The following is a 25,328-nucleotide window of genomic DNA, read 5'->3' as shown; positions in this document are numbered from 1 at the left end:
TTACGAACAATAGAAGCATTTAAAAACCTATTTTTTATCGCTTTTTTGTGCATCTACCGAAATTTCACTCCTGTTTTAATTAATGTATTTTTAACAAGTTCATGTATGTATATGAGTATGTTGTAATCATTACTTTTTAAATATCATACGTTTCAAAGTAGGCAATTAATAAAATTAATCAAATAATACGGTTCCCGATAATTTCTTGTTAAGTTCCGCATAAATATTCTGTTCAATGATATTTGATTGTGACTTTTAACCAATATAAATAATTATTGATTCCAAAGCAACACATTTATGGCTTGCGTTGGTTTATTAATCAACCTGATTAATAAATAAATTGTAAATCAATTGATATTTAACAGTAATATGAAAATACTGTAGGCTGAATGAAGTCGCAAATATGATTCATCATTTTTTTAATTCGTTAAATAAAATATTGGCCTGTATATATCCCGCTGCTGGACTAAGACCTCTCAATTTGAAAACAAGGTCATGTTATTCCACCACGTTGTTCGAATTCGGGTGGTTTACCTATGTGGCATATTAACATCCAACACATGCTTCCTTACGATGTTTTCTTTAACCGACAAGCACTACACAAATTAAGCACCCGAAACTTTAGTCGTGCTGGACTGTTAAACCCGTAATCATTAGTTAATATCCACCAAACAACCTCGGTTTCTTTGTTTCCTAATTTGTCAATCAAATGAATGTTTGTTTTTTAAATTGAAATGACAAGCACTAGACAATTATTGTATTTAGTTGGTAATAGGCAAAATAATACCATCATATTCATCCAAATGAAAAATCAATGATGACAGAAAGAGAAAAATGAGTGTTTAACTTAACATCTGTATATAAAATAAATAGTGTAATGTTTGATTCGACAAAAGTTATTCTGTAAGAAGAAACTCGAAACTCACCGCAGAAGACGAGCGTGAAATATCAAAAGGTGATATGCGACATTGACTATAATAGCAATAAAAATAATAGAAAACACGTATCAAAATGGCGTATAACCGTAAGTCAGTTGTCAACATTTCACGAGGCGAGATACGAAGTGAATTCTTACAGAATCGCGCTGCTGATTACAATTATCATCTAAATAATCTGTTAACATTGAATCCTAGAGATAAATGGGCATAACGCCAAGAGTCAATGTTAGTTTAGTAATTATTTCCTGCAACAGGTTATTAATTGTATTCAAATATATACTATATAGCCTGACTAAGTATTGAATCTTTGAATGCCAAGGTAATAACTAAAATAAATGTGACCTACGCGAACGTGTCGCTTATTATATTAGTAGGATTCATTTATTGCCAAGCATATCTTATACAAATTAGTATTTATTTAAATTACAGATTATATAAAACACAGACAGAGTAATGTTATATATAATACATTTTATTACACGTTTTTCATTATTAACTATTTTTATTCCATTTTTAAATTACAAAATAACTTCAATATTCAATCTGCTGGATCAACAATTTAGAACATGAATATTTGTCTGGTACATTTAAATAATTCGTAATTTATAAAGTATTTTAGATATTTTCCGACTAACTACAGGCACAAAATTAAATTTTGTCCAACGTTTGGCAATGAGCATTGGCATACAATTAGGTCTATTTTAAGATGAATCATGACTGTATCAATGAAACTCATTTGCACTTCAAAATTAAATATAGAAAGACCTTATTTCAATATAAAACATTGATATTATGAAATAAGAGATTACTCACCAGACGGATGCATGCTCTCATGGCAAACTGGGCAGTTGACTGGCACCCTCGCCTCGAATATCTCGATGGCGAGGTATTGACGTAGGCAGGACTCGCAGCAGCGGTGGGAGCACCACGCTAGCCGCACCATACTGACTGCGGTGAATGTGGACAGGCATAGTGGACAGTCGAGTACTTCGCCCTGAAACAATTATATCAATATAAAGAGGATTTCGCCGTGAACAATGTAAATTGTATATTTCCCACTGCTGGGCTAAGGTCTTCTCTCCCTTTGAGGAGTAGTTTAGGAGCTTATTCCAATACATGTGGCAGTGGAAATTAGACACACGCAGCTTTCCTCACGATCTTTTCCCTCACCACCGAGCATGAGATGAATTATAAACACAAATTAAGCACATTCAAATTCAGAGGTGCTTGCCTGGGTTTGAACCCGTAATCGTCGGTTAAGATGCACGCGTCCTAATCACTGAGCCATCTTGGCTTGTATGTTATTTTTGTAATAATTTCTTAGCAGATAGTCTAGTCCTATAGGCAATTCTAATAACTTATTACGATTATGATATGTTCCCGATTCAACTTCGAACCAATCTCGACTATTCCTCACAATAATAAACCTCAGCTTAATCGTAACTGAGTTCCAATTTTTACTTATTAATATCGGCCACGATACAATCCCGATCATGTTTCGATCCAACTTCGACCGAACAGTAACCGGATTGTGTTAGTGGAACGGCTGACCGGCACCTATTACGTTTCGATTCGATTGCGTTAAAGGGCCAATTTTTTAATAGAATTGGCGCTCATGTAGCAAATTTCTCCGTCGTTAGACGTGAATATTTTCAAAAACGAAATATATTTATTAAAGTTGACTATAACATGTACTAAGATGATAATAAAATGATAACAGCATGAGTTATTTATATTTTTTCAAACATAAAGCTGAAGACATTTTTTTAACTTTTTTGAATGGGCTCATTTAATTATCGGAATATTCGTATGGGAAAGCGAGAAGCGCATCTGTTAAGAAATAATATAGAATATATAACATAAGCTACGACCCTCAGGGGTGAGGCAACATAGACAAAGAAGTCATAAATATACATTTTATTTTAAACTATATATATATATATATATATACTCGATTGACGTGAAATCTAGTACAGCTAATCCTTTCGCGAAACTTTAAGCGTTACAAACGCTTACTAAGAAGTCAAGTGGGGAAATGAGAGTGGTTACTTTGTATGAAATTTACCCGTAGAAAGTCAGGACGGACCGCTAGTCTGTTTATAAAGTTAGGATAGAGCCAGATAAGATAAAGAATAATGCTCGATTTTGTTTCCAATGGAGTTTACACTACGAATGCACCGGTAGTCTCACCCATTAAATTCATTCAATGGTCAGAAATTATCGACAGATACGCATGAGGTTCTGTTTGCGAATCTATTTATATCTTGTCTACGTTATCACAAATAATCTGTGAAACGCAGTCAATCTGACCTGGTTGCCAGTTTTGATTTGTGAAATAATTTTACTTTAACATTCGAATTTCAAAAATTTCAAACTGAAAATTTGCTGCCAATATTCACATACAGTTTTTAATTATTTTTTTTTACAATACATCCAAGGTATTTTGCATATGATGTGTTGGTGTCACACGAGATACGATTGTAATTTATTTCGGTAATGACGATTACTTTGACTGACGAATATCTTTCACGATCCTTGATTAATTTGTTTATTGTTTGAGCACAGACGACTTATTAAAACGCCAGATAAAGTCTCTAAGATCTCAAGAAAATTTGATCAAAATAAATTATCAATTATATTTACTTCAAAACTAGTTAAATCCATACACAAATCTCTGATAACAATATATTATATGATCAATTATGTATATCACTAGTTATGTGTTAGTCATACACATCATTGTATAATCCGTCACGGACTATGGAAGTTTCTTCAAATTTCCACGGTTGTTACGATAATACGTTGAATCGTGACTAATTAGTTTATCGTCATAATAAAAATCGATTGATTGAATTATATTATATTTAATCAAAAGGATATGTTGTCTGAAAGTGACTTCAGCAATTGTGACCTCAAGATAATTAATCGTATATGTTTTTTTATCTTGCGTGTGAAACCCGGTGACGCGTTTATTTTTAATATAATTGTGCATAAATAATTAAATATTTTGATTAAAATAAGTCGAAAAGAAAATTCTTATTACTTTGAGAGACGGCGTACTAATAATTTTAATCTGTCTTTAAATTATGGTACTTTTTAGGGTTGCGTAACCAAAGGGTACAACGGACCCTATTGCGCAGACTCCGCTGTCTCGTCCGTCCGTCTGTCCTGTCTCTGTGTCACCAGGCTGTATCTCATAAACCGTGATAGACACTTGAAATTTTCAAAGAATTAAAATTATGTATTTATGTTGCCGCATTGAAAAACAGAATACAATCAATATTTAAGTATATTTAAAGATCTTTTTTTATTAGTTTAATATTTTTAATTATCTGTATAAACTTTTTGTAGTTAGGATTTAAAAAAAAATGCCGTTTTAAATTGTTTGGTTTTTTAATTAACTTATCTTTATTTTATTTTCAAATGGATTAAACATTAACGGTAAAGCTGTGAGATAGTCTACCTACATTTTATTTCGCTGGAACTCTATTTCTACGAAAGTCGATAAGTCGAATAAGCTTCATTTTTTTTTCTTCGTGTGTTAACTATCAGTTCGTAGTGCCTTAAGAACCCGTCGTGAGTCTAATAGTTAGGCCAAGGGATACCGTTAAAAATCGCTAAAACCATCTTCTTATCGTGTTTCAAAATACACCACACAAACAAATACAATGATACAAGTATTATCGAATGACGTTTGCCACTAAACGATGGTACCAGTTTTGTTACTTAGCATTCGTATACAAAACATATTTCGATACGACTGACTAATTTTCCTATGACGTCAATAAAAAAAAAGTTTATCATAACCGTAAAGTGAGACGCATTTGCTCTAGTTATCAATAAGAGGAGAATTTTCCTGGAACAACTTGACTTGTTTTTAATAAAAGAATATTAATAAATATAATATATTAATTGTCAATATTCAATTATTCGTATAAAGTCTGTAAATATTCCAATCGAACGAGGAGGAGCCATTAGCTGGGCTAAGGGTTCCTCCTCATTTTAGGAGAATATTAGGAGTTTATTCCGCCATAATGAACGTAAATTAGCAGAGTCACATGTATTCGATTTTCATATTTAATTCATAATTGATATAAACACAACTAAAGCACAATTAAGCACAAGAAAATTCAGCAGAGCTTGCCCGGGCTTGAACCGACCAATAAAATTTCTAATTCGTTTAAGTATATGTAATGGGAAATTGTTTTAAATAAAGTATATACAACTTTAATAAAAATTCGGGCTATAGTGGAAAAAAAATCTAATTATATGGTTATTTAGTTGTTAGACAAGAATTGAGGTCAGATAGAAATCATTCTTAGTGAATACATTAGAAATTAAATTGAAATAAACAAACCCTGGGGGTGAAATATTATTAAAAATGTATCTTCACTAATCACTTCCTGTTAAAACCTCCTTAGAAGTAATAATAATATAACTTTACAATTCTTTATGATTTTTTTTTTATGTTGTGTCAAATGTATTTGAAGTCGATATTATCATTCGTTCTCACGTTATGCGAAACGAAAGAAACAAGTAGGTATGTGGGAATTAATTACTGTTAGTATATACACAATCATTTACACACACATACATATTACTAATAAATTCCTTTCCATATTTTAAATTATGATACATTTTCAGAATCATATACTTTAATTAACCTTGCCGTTTCATAAATTCAAATCATTTGTAAAAAATAGATTGGTAAATAAAATAATATGCCTTCAATACAAGATTATACATATGATAAAAAAGCGTGGAGTTAATAATTGCCTATATTTTTAAATGTTGAAGTTTCTTGCCGATTCTTCTCGTTAGAATCTACATTTCGAACCTGTGGTAGCTTCACTAAATATAGTTTGTTAAATGACGATCGAATCTAAAGTACTTGTAAAAGCCTACTTGAATAAAGTATATTTTGATTAAAATATCTAAGTATTCATTTATTTATTAATTAAACTACGAATTTAAAAGAACCAATAAATTGCGAGTCCTTCATTCGTTCATTTCAGTCATTCATCATTCATCAATCATTGTTAATATTAAGAATTTAAAATAGACAATAAGAAAATATCGATCGATACGAACCTTTTATTTATACGTATATTGATAAATTATTGTTCTTGGTTTGTATTCCATGCATTCACGAATCGTTCATCCGATTGAGTTAAAATTTTCTAAGCGTATTATGGGTACTGAGGGATTGTGGCTTAGTAGTATCAACATACAATAGATGGCGCGCTATTTGTATGGCATCAGACTCAGAGGCATTGCAGTGCGTGCCCTTGCATTAGTTAGTAATTCTTATTAAATAATAAATAAAGCTGAAGTTACTGTCATAAACATTATTATTGCAAATAATATTTACTCGTGTATTTTAATTAGGAATAACTGTAGAATGCGTAAGATTAGTGTTCGGTAAGATATGTAAATTTAAACAGAAGGTACCTATTACGTATATAATTTCTCATTGTAACGAACATAACACAATGTTTTTTTTTTTGAAACGAAGCTTAGACTTTTTTTCACTACAGAAAGATCTTATAATCTGCATAATGTATTAATTAGCCATTTTTATATGGACCAAAGACCGAATTGCGTAATATACATTTTTTATTGTACACATTAAATCTTTATAATCTCCAGATAAATGTTGTCCGTGCTTATTTTTTATCCAGACAGCACCATAGCAAAAATTTTCATTTCCAATAATTCATTTCGAATTGAAACGATTAAACTATTAAATGATAAACGAACGAGAAAAAAAAATTACAAAGAGGAAGTTATTCAAAACGAATGACCTCTCGCTTCAGAAACCGGGTTAAACTTTGATTTTATGAAAAGGTTGTGCTCAGTTATCAGAACAGTTCAAAGTATTTATGTCTCAACCTCGTTAAGTCAAAGGAACAGCCGTTAATGCCCCGCTGAGTTCCGCGCCGGTAATGACGAACGAATAACTTCATTCAAATTACAGACGAATTCTAGAACTCTCTAGAACGAAAGATTTGGAAATTTGGAAATTTATCCATCGCTGTTCTAATAGCACGTATATAAAAATGTGTAATTAATTTTTCATGATATATCAATTTCTACCAACCGTTATTTTTCCATATACATATAACTGTCAAAATGTCAAACGAAGTCACCAAATATAAGATAACAAGGGTGATTGAAAATCGACCTCATACAAAATAAACGAAGGATCAAGAACAATGACAGGAAGATGATTTTAATTCATTGAATATTAAAAATGTTAAACATTACTAAGAAAAATTCACCTTGTTAGTTAATGTCGTAATTATAGCAATTACTTTCTTAGATAAGAGTGTTATTAAAAATTAATTCTATTTGACCGACCTTCGTTATGGAAACGCAATCAAATTATATACGTAGTAATTAATACGAATACACCCGTAAATGTCCCGCAGCCAGACCGAGGCCTCCTTGTCATTTATTGGAGTTTATTTCATCTCGCTCCAATACGGGAAACATGGCAGAATATCAATCAACATAAATATGTAGGTTTCCTCACGATCCGATCCAAACCGATGCACAGAGCAAGATTATATTATAATCACAAATTAATCCGTTCAAGCGTGATTAAGTGTTAAACATTCAAACCTCAGACTTTCGCTTAACTCAATAGTTAGTTAAATAGCACAATAAAAATTAAATGATATTTAATTGACTTGTGTTCAAATTATTTACGTAATAAATATGACATTAAGATTAAAGCTGCGTAACTGCAAAACAAGTAATAAGTACTTTGAAGATACAGAGTAATCGAAACGTATTTTATTTTTATGGCAATAATATACTTTATAAATATGCACAAAAAAAAAACAAAACCTAAGCACTCGCAAAAATGTAATATCATGAACGAAGACAACGAAACTGTCAAATAATACCAATTCAAATTCGATCTTTCATAATATTTGGAACCACAGGAAGTCAAAAAACAATTAAACATCATGCGACTTCGAATTGAATAACCAATAAATAGAATGATATTCATTAAAAAATGCCGTTTTGAATATCGACAATAGTTTTATCGGAATTTTGGAAATAAAATTAAAGTGAATAAGAATATAAACATGTAGTTAAGTTAATAAATAAATCCATAATAATTGTAATGTTTACATGTAAGGTCGATTTACCAATTAGATAAAATAAATATTATATTTAAATATCAGCTCGCTGTGCACACACCGTCTTCACCGCGCGCCCATTTTTATATAATATCCTGCCTCATTTTCCCGCGCTTTCGCGATGTGTGTCACTCGAGATGCAAATATGCATAAAAACACAGATAATATATATATTTATATAAAATATAAATCTAATACTAATGAATATGTTATTATAGATCTGTGTACATTACATTAATCAAATCACATGGAATACGAAAATCTAAGGTTTGTATACCTTAATTAATTCGTCGAATATGAATAGACTATAAAAATAGAATACTAGGTATATACTTATATTTTGCGATATATATGAAAACTTTTTCTACTTGAAATTATAATGAATTGTTGATTGATATTGATTACGAAATACGAATTTATGTAATTGGCGTTGTATACAAGGGAAAGGAGTCTGTGCCATTACAACATAATTGCAAAGGTGATCCAGTCTAGCCTAATGCGGCTGGCTTGACCAACTGTGACTTGCGTGGATTATTTATGCTATGACTAGACAATCTTGGAATTAGGCTCTCAACTTACAAACGTTTATCGTTGTATACTTAAGTAAAATCAAATGAACCTACTTCACTCGAGTACTCACTCAAGCTTTATTATTTTTTTCAAAAACCGTTAAGAACATTAGTACCTCCTCACTCTATTCCATTAATAAATTTACACCAGTACCTTTAACTAGAAAATGTACTTATCTGAATATTAACGAAGTACTTAAAAATATTCTAATCTCATTACGTTGGTATATCAATTTAATAAACACGAAAGATGAAAATTTCAAAAACAAAACATAATAAAGTACACATTTAAATTAGACCCTTAACGTATATATAATAATACTTAACTTTAATTAATTAATTTATATTATATTACCAGCAAATCACGGGATTTTCATAGGAACTAGACCACAGCATCACCTAACGGGTCCAGATCGTGCCACCTACCGGATAGCATAGATCGGTAAAGTCGTTTACTATAACCAAACGACAATCACGATCACTGACAGCAATAAACAGAACCACCATACATCACGACAACTGTATCAAAGGTATTATAAAAAAAATATTGACATGTCCAAACTATTACACATATCAATGTCATAAATATATACATACTTGCAACCCGAAAAAAGGTTGAAAGTCTCGAAGTACAGATAAGCGAAGACAATATCAAATCCTAGTTACAAATAGAAACGGAGATATAAAACCGTTAAGTTTCAACTTGGCTTAAAAGTTTCAAGATATCATTTTCCAAGAAACCATAAATGGCTGAAGGGTTAAATTTAATACGTTATATCGTTTACACGAGAACCAAGTTTGTAATGATAAAATAACAGAGAAATTATGACGTGGAGTATAATTACGAGCAAAAGAAATTGAAATTCTGTTTAGCTTTAGCGATTAATAAATCAAGGAATAAAGTTAAGGTTTTTTATCAAAAGATTCTTAGTATTTCTCGTGATTCTCGTGAACGAAAACATCCCACAGAAACCATACATGCGACGAAAGCGTTTTCACGTGTAAAACTAGGAAATTCGTCACTTAGGACTAGTTCTAACCATAAGAAACATACCAGATAGTAAAAGTGCACAAACAAGTAGACTTTATATTTCTCAATCATGAGCAATATTGGCCAGTTGTGACATCTAAACAGCGTCAATACAAATGTAGATATGATCACACCGTAAAAAGGATTTTCAAAACTCATTATCAAGTCTACCTGTGTCGATACTACCCATTCATGACATATTCCACCGTAAAACAGCTGTATAAGTTATTGACTTAATATTATTGTCCCGGTTTAAAGGATGAAGTACATACAAGGGACATAAAATTAGTTATTTCCGAAAGTTGGTGAAGCACTGGAAATGATTAATATTTCTTACATTGCCAATGTGAGCGGCGGTCGCAACTTACAATCAAATGACCTAAATGCCAGTTTGCCTAACTATTATAAATGAAATAAAAAATTGCTAACAAAATCTCAGCATAATTCTGAGAGAGTTGAGCTCGATTTCTTCGGTTCATTAGAGCAAGAAGATTCATGATTGATCACTTGACCGCTATGATGATTTAGCTAAATTATTAACGAACGAAGCTGTGATACTTTCTACGAAATAATAAATTATTCAATTGGAAAATATTCTGAACTAAAAGCTGAGCTAATAATGATGCCTACTTAACGTCGCATATCACTGATTACTGTTTGCAATTTTTGTCTTATCCGCCAACCATACGATGTAATGTCCTCGTGTCCATAATCGAGACTAGCTAACTCACCCTTCATAGGAAAACAACAGTACCAAGTTGTTTGAGGGTAGATTATATGATGAGTTGGTGGTACTTAGCCTAACGCACTATATATATATATATATAAGGCAGTAAAATTATTTTACAGATAACCGCGTCGTTTAGAATATTTTGCAAATAAAGCGAAGCCCACATTTAGCGTTGTCAAACCTTCCTGTTCAGTGAACAAGTCGTACTAATGAAACCGCACTATTTAGGATAAATTTGGATTACGCCCACCTAGGATTTAGCATTCAGTATACTTGTCAAATATTCCGACGATTCATATAGTTCGTATAAGTATAGACGTAATCATATCTGAATATGCTTTTCAACATATTCCATGATTCTTTCCAAACATCAGTTCCTTGACTAATTACACCAAGAGATTGAAATAAGACTTCGTTATTTATATAATGACTTGTAATAATCGTAATATATATTATGTAATATACACAGTTCGTTTTTATCTGAAAGGAACTCCAGGGGCAAGGGCCCCTGTATGATAAGGACCTGAACAGGCTAAACTATTTTTTGTTTGTTTTATGTGTCTACGAGTCTCTGTAGCCTAAACGGCCCTAAATATATTTAAATGTCATTTAACACCGCCTAACAAAGGACTTTAAAATAGACTTTTTATTTTTGGAAATAAGTCCATTTCCTATTGCATTCCAATGACTTTAGTTACATTCTGAATTCATTTAATAGGAAGTATTTATAGAGACAAGTTTTGTATGTATTATAAATACATACCTATATGGAAATATAGTTTCTTGAGTATCCTATGGATACCCCCATCATATAATTAAGACCAATGTTATAGAACCGACTACAATTATCGAGCATCGAAATACATCAACGTCAATCAGAAAAAAGATCGCAATAAACTTTCAAGTAGTGACGTCCACATGACTTTAATCCTTTTATTAAAAACAAAAAAAAACATTTGTTCGCTTAACCGCTTCCAACCAGACATGACTCTGCCCACAAGCGTTGACTATCCGTTTCGTTCTTTGTTCATTTTTAATAACTTCAGTAACAAATATACAATGTACGTTAATCATAGAAATATAAATGTAACCTTGATATTATAAATTATGTTAAATCAAATAACCTCACATAAAAATAACTGAAAATGTTGAAATAACGAATTAATATTTTGTAACGAAGTTATTGTTTTAAATTAAAGTCGTAATAAAAAAAAACAAGGTAATGTTATTAATAAGTATCTTTAAATACTGATTCATTATTTAAGCCTAATTATACTACGTTACGTTTATCTTTAAAAGCGACCCGGCCCGGCTTCTCACGGGCGTAATTTATTAATAAAGAAAATAATATGACAATATCAAAATCAAAATATTCTTTATTAAAGTAGGCTCATAAAAGCACTTTCGAATAATAAGGTTACGGTGTTAATTAAAATGTAAAGCTTTAGCTTATGACATAAATATAACTTTAAAAAAGGAGATATTCCATAATCACAGGCAAATCATGGAATTTGATGCAAATATATATATGTAAACTTAACCCTCAAACTGTAACCTTAATTAGCAGATCAATCACCGTAAATGTAAACCAATTTGGCACAAACTCTACTTGTATTCAGTTAATGTGATTCACGTGATTGTGTAATCACCACGTATGAAACATGTTTCTATAATGGCAAATTAACGCGAGCGAAATGAAGAGGCAGAGCTAGTTCGAGCAATAAATTAAGATCGAGTTTCGATTATGTTATTGCTTTCGCAACGATCGCTTTGCATGCGTCCGCGCAGCGTGTTTATAGCCGATAGAAAGTGATGTTTAAGACAACGCACGCGATGCATTTTGATTTCATTAAGATGTGCCGGGAATTTAGAATTCGGGACAAAAAATATTCTATAGTGAGACTTGATTTTTGAGAGAAAAGAGAGAAGGGTGCCTTATAACAATTGCAATGTTTCTTATTGAAGAGTTCCTAAAACAGGTATTTTGATGTCAATTTGGAGATCTCAAATAAGATTCTCGTTAAGAACCGACACAAAGATTTATTAATTATTAATAAAGATTTATCATACAATGAGAGGATTCTAAGATGGCTCTGAAGATTTGACAATGCAATTATATTAATATTTCGAATTAGGTTCATAAGAAAATAAATACCGCGCTTAAGAAACAACAATCTGCTTTTAGAAAACACAAAAAAGAACCTTGGGTTATTACAATTATCATATATTTTATACGTAGTTAATACAAAACGTATACACATATTGTATTGTAAACAAATTCTTCAATACATATTATAATTCAAAACGTCGTATGTCGTTATTAAATCTTGTATGTATATATAAACATATATATAAATATATCTTCGTAAAACTGTGTTTATTGTTATTGTATTCATATTACATGAAACATGATAACAGACGTAAGGAATTTTTTTAGCAAACTTCATAAAATAAGTAGGTTATCAAATCAGCTGTTTTTTTGTTTCATACCTTACGTGATGTTATCGCCGATTGTGAACTCATTTTGATGATTATACAATATACTATAATGATTAGGTTAAAAGAGTCTATTTAAGAGTAAAATTATTAAAATAGGTAAATTCATATAGCTATAATAACGGTGGCAGGAATACATCCTTGAATGTGGATTAATTGATATCTTAAATCATTTTTAATGATTCTTGTTCTATTCTGATTCTTATTGAGTGGTTTTGTTAGTGCTTATCATAAATATTTATATAGAAAAAAGAGAAAATATCATTTCAAACGCCTTGAAGATTACAAAGTTGACTAAAATAACTAGCATGTTCAATTTTTTATCATTAGTACCTATACCTTTTTATTAAGGTATATTAACACTAAATTATTGACAATCAAAGTCAATGTTCAAGTTCAAAATGAAAAAACCGTGCACTGTTCCTTTGTCTTGTAAAACAAATCGTTTCCAATTACAAAACACGGTTTATTTATTTTACCTCAAAACGGCATCATCCGAAATATTTTTCAAAGGGGTCTAAGACTTATCTCATCGTATTATTGTTAAAGCTGAGCCAAGTTGCTAGAATATGATTGCGGGTTCCAGACAAACTCCAGTCAAGATTCATGTGTTTAATATGTGGTGGTAGGGCTTTGTCCCGTCTGGGTAGGTACCACCCACTCATCAGATATTCTACCGCGAAACAGAATTACTCAGTATTGTTGTGTTCCGATTTAGATTTAGTTCCGTGTTAGATTAAAAAAAGAAGTGTCTTTTTCAATGTCTATATGGTGAGGATTTTCGTTTTCACTGAATTAATTAGCACCACTCTGTTATTTTCCTAAGGGTGTAGACTGTAAAGGTCAATGGCCCGGGCGGATTTCGTTGTCGCTTTTATTAGTCTTACTTAGTACTTTTGATACTGGTAACGACCAAAATTTGTACGTCCTCAGCAACAAGATTAACCATTACTTAAAAGATTATGCAAAATACGTCCTTATATTTATATTTCCACCAAATATATATTAATTTAAAATAAACAATGCATATAATTATGTAAACAATAAACAGACCGCAATTATAATACAATTATAATCAACGAATATTAAAAAAACCAGGACACTAAAGGTTAAAAATGCCATTAAAAAATTACTTTTTAAATTCATGATTATTTTACAGCCAAGGTTATTTTATACCTATATTTATTTATGATTTGAGGATAATTTTTCAAATTAAAAAAAAAAAACGAAACATTTGAAAACCTTTGGTATTAAACCACTTATATTACACATACACGTTAAACACAGTTTCCGTTGTTTTATCAACCAAACAATTGCAACAACCGCTGCAACATAAAAGTAAAATTAAATAACTTAGTTATAAAAATACATATATATGTACTTGAAGTAGCTTCCTTTGTAAATAAACATAAAAAATTTAACGTAACAAAGATAACTATCGAATTAAATTGTTTTCTTGAAGCAATTTATCACGTACTGTGCTAAGCTAGTCACGTCTCCCTTCAAGTTGGACGAAATCGCCTTTTACTAGATTAGACCAACACGACAAAATTTGTCTAGACAAATTATTAAAGCGCTGGACTTTAGAGCATTTGCTAGCATTTTCTTTACTTCTTTGTTTAAAACTTAAAAAATCCTATAGTAGCGTTATATTTAAAGACGCTTAAAATATTTATTTTTTTATCATAATCTATATAAATAAAAGGAAAGCGAGCAAGATCAGTTAGCGTGAAAAAGCCTTTATGTAAAACAAGCAAAACCGTCAGCTGCATCTTCTTTCCCACTCACTCACTCTCTCTCACACACTTCATCTTTATCGTATGTCTTGTATATTTGTAGGATTTTTCAGTAAGGGAATGCAAAAAAATAGACTGTTATATCATAGATATAAGGTATCATAGATATAACAGTCTAAGTTACAGATGTAATATTACAACACAATATATTTGTTTCAAATCGAGTTTTAAGCTGGTATGCGAACGCTGAAGGCAAAGGTATATATTATGTAATACTTTTATTTTATGCATATCATTAAATTCTTTTTCGTTATAATAAATAGCAAATAAATTATTTATATATCACGATATATATATATCACGATTTTTCACTATAATAATATGGACACCATTTCTCTAAAAACTAATTACAGACTATAAATATCATTCAAAAATATGTCAGAATCTAGTGACGTCATATTGTCAATGTTACTCAAGTTAACAATTGCCCGGTATCTGACATTCGCATGTGACTGGCGAAATAATCCGTGCCCTCTCGGTACAAATAAAAGCACAATAAAAAAAATGAACAAAGTGGCTGTCGGTAAAATATATATCACTTATTAATCTCGCCAATAACGTGTATGTGAAATATGTTACTTTGTATGTATGTCCCTCAATCATACTCGAACGGGTAATCGAATCATAATTGACAGAAGTCGAATAAGTCGGGAATATAAATCGTATATTTTTTTTATATAGTATTTGGTATTGTTAGATATGTCTCATACATGTACATATTCCAACACTAAGTCTTAATTGTATTATTCTAATTTGGTAAAGAATATATCACTTAGTACCAAATCGGAATGTCAGTGCTAACGAAAAAGACCACCGAGAAACTCGGTTCGTGTTTTTCTTTCTAAGAAATCGATGTATAATACGAATTCGTATAAATGATTAGGTAATTCAGTAAACAAAACTTTTATTACAAAACGAGACTTAGAAATCGACGATTACATGCATTTTTACATTTTGATACGGAGTATTAAATAGGTAGGATTATATTAATATCGGATTTATTTTTTATTTTTAATAACTCGATGGACTTTATTTATTGGCTGCAAGTTTAAATTACGGAACTTTATTAGGTAATATCGTATTATGATAACAATTTTCTTCTTAACAAGAGCTAATTGTATTATAACGTCCTTGTTCCATCATTAGAGGAAAGGTTCCTTGCACATAAACAACGTACTTATAGTTTTATATTATGCGGGCACCACACTCTCGCCGCGAACATTCATGAAACAGTGCGAACGCGAATATGAATCGTGTTTGAGCCAGTTCACATTAAGCGGCACACTGACACCTTAAAATATAACCACTTTAAAAATTGTTATTGGTGCCAGTTCGAGGGCTTAATTTTCGGACCGATTCGCATATTGTAATCACAACACTCTTTAGGCTTAATATCTTTGAAAAGGTTTGTGACTTCGAAATAATAGAACAACATAAAACTCTCACATTTGCAATTGGCTATCGTTACTTTGAAACAAGCTTGTTATAGTAAAATTAACGTTTGCAATTGGCTAACCTTTACTTTAAAACAATCTTGTTATAATATCACTTAAATTTGATTACGTAATATCGTTATCGTTTACCTCTTCGTCCTCCGCGATGTACTGCACTGTCGGCTTTGCCTGTGTTTCTGTGCTGATTTTAACTGGCCGCTCCCCCTGGTCCAATACTGAAACAAATATAAAGCCGATTGACTAACGGACGTTACACGCAAAGGTATTTGATTGACATCACTATATTGACATAACTTCTCGGTACAATCTACATTCCGAACTGGTAGTTGCTTTACGTTTAATATAATCCTGTAAAACACGATGCAGGCGTTTTACTTGGTGGCAAGACTTTGTACAAGTCCATCTGGGTAGATGCAACCCATTCATCAAATAATATAAACCGGCAAACATCAGTACTTAGTATTGTTGTGTTAAGGTTTGAAGAGTGAGTGAACCAGCGTAACTACAGGCACAAGGGACATAACATCTTAGTTCCCAAGGTTGGTGGCTCAAAGGCGATGTAAGGAATAGTTAATATTTCTTACATCGCTATTGTCTATGGGCGGTGGTAACCACTTATCATCAGGTGGCCCATTTGCTCGGCCGTCTACTTATATCATAAAATAGGCTTATAAAAGCTTCCTTGAATTATGTATATTTTGTAAGTTCATTTACAATAAATGTAACATCTCATACATCGATTATCTCAAAAACTATATCGTATGGCAAGATTTTGCTTAAAATAAAAATAAGATAATTTCAGTCGTATGTAATTACGTTTAAGTAACAGTGGCAATACTAACGAGCTATAAAGCAACATCCTGTTATCGTCTAACTGAGGGGAAACCCTAAACTAAGGGAGGGTTATGAAGAAAGCTTGGAGTTTATTCGACTTCGCGTGGTGGTTTTACATACGACAGATTTCATCCGACAGACAAACGTAAATATATATTTATGTTGTCATATAAAGAACACGTGCGCGTTATGTTTGTCCAGATCTGAACTCATAATTTTCGCCATGTATATTAAAACTTACTTTGTCTCTACACGCTACCTAATGTCGATTAATTTACGATTATTTTGAACTAAATATATACTTTTTTTTTGTCTGATTCATACTTAATATTCCTTGAACTCATGCCGCAGTTAAAGTGAGTGTGATTGTAATATCAACGTAAACACGCGGTATAAACAAACTCCAGATAAGCGCTGTGTTGTGACTCAGCTCGCTGAGTACAATATACTCTAAGAAAAAAATATAACACACGATGTTTAACTTGATCGTGTATTAAAAGCCAACCTATTGTATATATTTTATTAAGAGAGGTCGCAGAGGCTACAACACAGGAATAAGAAAATATAATCGACGGTAGAGGGTTAAAATACGGGCAACCACCACAGAATTTTCATATCAAGTACAATCGGGGTTTATTATTCATATCGTAAATTTAAAACTAACACATGTGTATCCAACACGCATTGCACCGGCCTAGTGGAATTATTTCCAAACATAAACAAATTTACAGTTACATTTTTATTGTGGTACTATTTTGTTGTCATAATAATTGTCATAGTTTTTCCATAGCCTTCTATCATTTCACGATCGAGTTCTAAGTCGAGATTGGACATTGCATTCACAGAATAGTTCCAGATATAGTAGTAATGCCACGATTTATTATATGAGACACCGTTGAATCGTTGATATAAATAGTGCGGTTTAATACTCGTCCTTATTAACAGTGCGTTACGCCTTGTTAATTTCGTGTGGTCAATAGCCTTTGTAATACGATATTACATTGAAGTTACATCATGTAGACCAGTAACTCTAGTCAATGAGTTACGGTAACAAATTATAGAATAACAGTTACACATTAAAACACTAATAAAAATATTTATGAATAATACTATACATTTTTTAAAATATTTTTCCTGCAATAGTTAGATGATGTTTGAAATTTAAAAATATGCACAATAAACTACTAAACGCAATCAATAAGGTGGCGCCCGACAGAAGTGATAACTTAAACTAATCTAAGTTGAACTACTTATTGAAATAGTTTAACTTAGGCACTTCTCGGTTTCACTTCTGTACTTCTCGGCTCAAGTTTTAAGCAAGGCCGTGAATATTAAAAAAAAAAGTATTTCAATAAGGAGTTCGGGAATAATCCAAAACTGTGTCAAACATGGTAGTACTGTCGTTCTTTAATCAATGTCGGTGAGACGGACAATAAATAACGATGGCTGTGTGATGGTAAACGAAACGAAACAAGAATCGAATAGTCGGCAAGTAATCTTGCACAATTTGCCATATCCAAGTTTACCAGATATACTTGAAAACAACCGGATGCAGGAGGATAGAAAGCTGACACTGACAGGAAAGATAGAAAAATAGCAAAAAGTGAATAAGGTGCTACAAATAATGCGTCTATTTATCAAATATAATTATACTCTCATCTTATCCGGTCTAAGATCGATTAAAATATTTTAGGAAATAGATTAGCCACTGATTTTGTGTTTTATTGTAAATTTTTACACTGTTGAAACAAAAAAAAAAACAAAGTGTCCCAAGTAAACACTAGACACCTGGTAACCCTAGTCGTATCAGCAGAAATATAATTCAACGGAAGTCATAAGAGTTTACTTTTGATCTGGGTCGAAATTGTTTTCAATACTTGCTTCCATTATATTTTGCGTAATTGTATATTATGACGCAATGCTATTGAAAACACATATTATTGGGGGTATTTCTTATAGACCTGACCTTTCTATAATGAAGCAATGTAAGCGTTTTTTTCTTAAATATACTTTATTGATCACGTGTGTGCATTTTTATATATTACTTTGCTGTTTTCCAATATGAATAGTAAATTTGTCTAATGTGAAAAAAGGCACTAAGGATATAAATTTAAGAGCTCCACTTGGTAACACCCTGTAAATTTAAGAAAAACGTTTAAAATGAAAATATCTCAGGGGCAAGAATAAATGCTATTGACCGAACTTTATTTCGAATCGAAATTTCTTCTACTTCCTATCATTCAGACATTCAGACAAAATGTGACGTATAAGGAAACTTGAAGGAATGTGCCATGGGAACTCAATAATTCCCACACATAGCCGAGTTATACAATTATGTTTTTAAGAGAAAGTGATGTTCGCAGACGATCTAAGACTTGAATACCGGTTATAAGAGATATGTAGTTTGTGATTTTATAAAACATAGGATTCATGTTTAATTTTTAAAAGTAATCGCGTTATCGTATCGCTTAATTTGTAGCTTGTTGTGGACTTCGTACGTGCTTGAAGTTTTGTGACATAGTTCTATCAATAAAGAATAGTAGCCGCGTGAGGAATATGAAGAATCTTTGCAATTTATGCCGAAATATTTACTTAATGGTAGAACTTTGTGCGAATCCGTCTGGTTCCACACATTCGTCATATATTCTATCGTAAAACGCCATTGTTAAGTATTGTGTTTATATTGGAAGGATGACATCTTAGATACTAAAGTTAATGGAGCATTGACTATGTAAGAAATAGTTATTTTTACGTCTATGGTTAGTGATTACCATCAGGTGCTTTGGACCATCCGACTATTAGTTTAAAATAAAAACGGTATTTAGCTGGACTATTAGAAGTTTACACATAAACTTAATTCATAATAAATGATAAAAACAGTCAAGCAATAAATATGACATAAAAAATCTATAAATCTTTGTATAGCAATTACGGCAATTTGTCTGTAACAACTGAAACGGTCGAGATTTCATTGTCGATGTTGGGAATTATTAGTTAATAATATAAAAGAGCATGTACTGTACTGTACATTAAAAAAAACATAAAACAACTCGGTACAAGGAAAGTCGCTTTATTTATCGCTTTAGGTTACACCCGGGAATAGCCCAGAAACTAGGTGTGGTATGTTTTGCCGATACCGTTAAAGGTGACGTCTTCGAAATCTTCTGGAAATCCCTTTTTTATATGGCATTTTATTGACATTATTAGAAATTATATAAATAATGCACTACTTTATAACATTGTATGGTGCAATATATTCCAAGCAATCATATACTTAGCATTTTATTTAATAGCTTCCACTAACTATATCAAAACCAATTTTATTCAAGTCTTGCGAACACTTGAATCAATAAATACAATTTAATTACTTATCTTGCATGGGAACCAACGAATAATATTAAACAAGATTAGGACGTTTTGAGATTATTATGACTCAGCAGGGAAATACTGCTAGTATTCTTGGCAAATTTTTACCTGATCTAGACGAAAAAGCACAATTATTAAAAAAAACAAAGGTAATTACCAATCGTGTATATTTAACGCCCTAATAAACGGTGTTTAGTGTATGTTTAGATAAAACTATTTTTTCTCTGTCATTATTGATTGACATTTTACAAAAGAAGACAGAGTTATTTAACGAATTGCCCCCTTTAACCGTCAGTCTTGATATATTTGTAAATAGTTCAACGACACCAACACATGTCATGTCACAACAAATTTTAAGAATTCATATTTGTATAATTACGCATCGACTACCAGTTATAATAAAAGTATCATCATAGCGAATCTTTAACTAAGGGATAGCAAACATTCAACCAATGTAACTATGAAACAACCCCAAGTGTTAAATAGATTTAGTTTTGTTCAATATTCAAGTTAAACACACACATTCACTTCACAAACGTCTATTCCGTAATCTTTGGTGTATCTTCGGACTATTTGACGTGCCTCTATTTTATTACTTGTAATAAAGATTCGTCACAGTCACATGTCGATTTCAATTCCACGAGATTAACAAACGTTCACGGATAAGTTTCCCAAATTGCGGTGCATCGACCTACATTCGTAGTTGGGAAAGACCAATGACTAAATGAGGAAGAATTCAAACAAAAAAAAACTGTAATGATGAGAACGAGATTTATAACTACGTATAATTATTTTTTTGTAACTACTAATAGTGTTTCAAAGCCAATGTATAAAGATCAAGAGTTCACTTTAACAAACGATAAATATTAATTTAAATAACAAAATATGCTTGAAAGTCTGGCTCATGCGAAAGAAATTTCGATAGAAAATTAAATAATTTCAACATATGAAGTAATAAATTAAACAAAAATAGTACCTCTTTAGAAATTAAATAACTCAGATTATAAAACAAAAGGCAGATTAAAGCGCGCGGGACCCTATTGTGAAACAACAAAAGCTTATACAAAATCAAAAGCGTACGATTGTATAGTGTGTAGTAATTAACAACCTTTACTAATATTTTAAATGCGAAAGTATCTCTGGCTGTCTGTCTGTTGCTCTTTCACAACCAAACCTCTGAACTGAATTTGATGGAATTTGGCTTAGAGCAAGCTTGAACTCCAAGGAATAACATAGGTACATTTTGTGCCTAACACCTGCCGACTAAAGCGCGAGCAAAGCTGCGTGCGACAGCTAGTTTGTTAATAATTTAGTAATTAAAAGCGACACAATCGTCGCCGTATTAACAAAAAAGACGCGTCACTAAACATTAATACAGTAAGCGGGATTATCTTTTGGGATTATAAAAATTAATAAGATAAGATTAATGTAATAAATTAAATTTAAATAAATCATCAAAACATTCATTTTCCTAGACTAAAGATTAAAACGAATTAGATGTAATTAAGACATATTTCTCAGCAATGCTTTGTTGTTTCATACAAAAAATATGATTGCTAATAAAAATAATATCGTCATAATGTCTTAGAGCTCACCTTTGGTCACACGAAGGAGTGTCTAATTGTGCAGCGTGAACACGCTAATGGATACCTATTAACGATCCAATAACGTATCATTGGATCGATTATTATTAACATTGACAATACACGAACACTGAACACAATCAAACAAAATTTATTGTTTTAAAGATTAACAACTATATTACATACAAGTATATAACATCATTCTATGTAGCGTCACCAGCTGTTAGAATGTGTAGAATTTGATAACATTTCTACTCAAACGATTTAGCTGAAATTTAGCATTAACTATACGTTACTATACGTCAATGAATATTTTTTAATTATTCTCTACGTATCCAATTGTTTTTAATTATTAATTTTGAACTCATTATACTATTATATACAAAAACGTTATTACCTTCGTTCTTTGCTAGTCTTTTTCTAACACTTCAACGTGCTGGATCAATTTATTATCTATTATATAACGTTATGTAATATTTAAATGCATTTATTTTAAGTAATGTAGTTTTCATCACCATGTTAAACATTAAAATTCCAGAGTACTAAATAAAGACTTGTTTTAGTACATGCATGGAACAAATACAAGTATTTTTTTAATAAACTCAACTATTTAAATAACACTGTTGATACAATAGTCAATAAAGAAGATAAAAAGTCCACGTGGAGATGAAATCACAATTTTTTGTTGAAATTGTGTATATTGTTTATTATCTTTAATCGATTAAAATTGTTATTGACTTATAGATATTAAAAATAATCGTAGACGATAACGATAAATAAACCTTCGTTATTAAGTACACTCATCCTGAAACTAAAAGGAATGTATTATACATAGATAACACTATCTAGGAACGATAACTAATATTCAAAATACCAAAACAAATAACAAAAACAATTTATTATATCAGCATAAATAATTTAAGGAAATAAAACGAAATAATTGAAAAAATGTTAATACAATGATTTTCCAAAGATTCAATTCGAAATACTTAATAGTCGATCAAACTATTACACGAAGGTTATAAATAGCAGAAAGTATTCAACAAAATTCCAATCCAATAACGTATAGACAGATCATCCTTACGAACACACGTACTTATGTCATTTAAATCTGTTACATCACTTCACTGCAAAGAAAACTTACAACACGCACGTTCGAATCAAATAGATTGTTAGAAAACCTTAAAAATTTTACATAGAAATACAAACGTTTCGTTAATTCATTCTCATTCTAATTTTATTTCATACGTCTTTATGTTTCGGATAGTAAAACAAATCAATTGTTAGTCATTAGTAGTTTACTTCCTGCGCCCATTATTATTTTATGATGTTAGAGTTCCATTGATCAAAGAGATTCCTTGGTTAATACGACACAAGAAGTTCCCTCAAACAAATATAAATACTGTGTAGAATACAGATGAGATAACGGGAAGCAGGCAATAATGCCCCTTATATAAAGGTATTAATCAAAAACAAACCACAGATAGCATTGAAATATCAAAAATCAGAATATTCAAAATCGCTATAGTTAAAAATGCGCGGGCGCAAGTTATTAGCTGAATAGATCAGTGACATCAGGGCGGACTAGTTGTCGCGTGCTCGCACCGCTCCCATTCCGCTTCAGATCCGGTATTCGATGCAAATTCACAGACATTAAGCCTATTCTTAGACACTAGATAAAGGAGTCGACTCGCTATTAGAACGTATCCTTTCAACAGATTGAATTCTCGCTAGTGTACGTGACGTATAACCACAACATTAATATTTATTATGAAGCAACTGTACTATAACAAAACGTCTCAATATATACATATACGTCACGAGTATAATTGAAAGTGAATATATAAAGTCAAAACAGTACTCACATAGATCACTCTTCAAACGCACAAGTCCGATCAACCATTTCAGTTGATCGATAAACAGAATATCGTTCATATTAACACAACTTTTCTTTTCAAACGTGTGAATTCACAAACCGTCTCGTAAACAATAAACAAAAATTTTTGATATCACTGTATTTATATCAGGAGACATTTAAGGCGACCTTTGGTCACTACTTATCGTACGTATGGTGGTAATTGTTTTGACTAATTACACTAAATTTGCGCCGAAGGAGTCATTCATTATCATAAAACACTGAAAAAGATCTATAATAATGTATTATTATTCTTTATCAATACTAATAAATTACATAACATTAATAAATAGAATATTAGCGAAAACAATAGATTCATAATAATATAATTGATATTAATTATAGAATTCCTTGTGTAAATGAGTTTGACAACGATCGCGATTTTCTTTCACAAGGTTAGGAAATACAAGTTTAGATATTAATAATTTAATACTAATTATATAATTATCATTGTCAATAAAAAGCAAAGGCAGAAAAATATTGTCTCAAATATCCCTTTGCTAAGTTTTTAACAATTACATATTTCCGTTTCAGACATAATATATTTGGTTGTATTTTTTTTATTTTTTGTTAACTAGACAATTATTTATTTATGAATCAATTTGGAAAATTATTTTTCGTTCGGTATTTGAAGCCGGTTATTGTTGTGTTAAAATTTTCCAATCTAAATAATTATATAATTATGTATATTTTATACATATCACCAAAAGTTAAATGAACAATCTCTATACAAATTAAGAAGATCCATCGAAACGAGAAAAAGTCCTTAAATTCTACTTGAGTGAAGAAATTATGGTTATTATCGATTACAATACGATGATTCACAAACTAAAATAATTAACCCTAAAAACAGTTTCAATTAACAACCAGGTAGCCTATGTTATATATATATATGTTTTGTGGCGCAATCGTACAATTTATTATTGTGTGATTGTGCATAATAAACACACGAATTGATCAACCATGTCATGGTCGAAATTGCTTCTTTGAAATAAATTGGTTGAGACGTTCATATTTATAAAACATTAATATCGATTTACATCTACGCAATAAGCAAAGTGAATACATTAGCAAAACGAATCACTTTTCTTATGGATAGTTGAATTGTCTACGAGGCGTAAGCAAAATACCGTCCCCATAAAAAAAAATGGGATTGTGAAGATCAAGTTTAACGTCTCGATCTTGACGAGCAAAACGATTAATTAATTGTAAAGCCGCTTTATATATAAGGTTAATTGTTAAAAGATAGTTTTTTCATATCCTAACATCGCTTTCAGATCTTGATTGATGAAACCGACTATCCCACGTTCCTTTTGCTTCGTTTTTTGCTGATGAGAATGGTTATTGTGAATGTTATTCAGTTCCCGTCAATGCAATCTATGACATAACATCTAACTGTTTTAGAAATACGTCTGGGATTTATAAATATAATATGTTGTCAATCATGAAATCAACGGACAAGTTTC

General features: G+C 31.1%; 1 protein-coding gene across 1 annotated transcript in view; it reads right to left on the bottom strand.

Moving 5' to 3' along the window:
- Positions 1 to 25,328, bottom strand: part of LOC125067383 (E3 ubiquitin-protein ligase RNF19B-like) — a 61,919-nt gene that overhangs the window by 12,981 nt on the left and 23,610 nt on the right. Inside the window, exons 2-3 of the mRNA XM_047675945.1 lie at positions 16,294 to 16,379; positions 1,752 to 1,932 (exon numbers count right to left, since the gene is read on the bottom strand). Coding sequence (XP_047531901.1) covers positions 1,752 to 1,932; positions 16,294 to 16,379 — 267 coding nt within the window. The remainder of the gene's footprint in view (positions 1 to 1,751; positions 1,933 to 16,293; positions 16,380 to 25,328) is intronic.

The sequence above is a fragment of the Vanessa atalanta genome, chromosome 11, assembly GCF_905147765.1.
Source record: "Vanessa atalanta chromosome 11, ilVanAtal1.2, whole genome shotgun sequence".
Taxonomy (NCBI): Eukaryota; Metazoa; Arthropoda; class Insecta; order Lepidoptera; family Nymphalidae; genus Vanessa; species Vanessa atalanta.
This window is presented reverse-complemented; position numbering and strand designations above follow the sequence as displayed.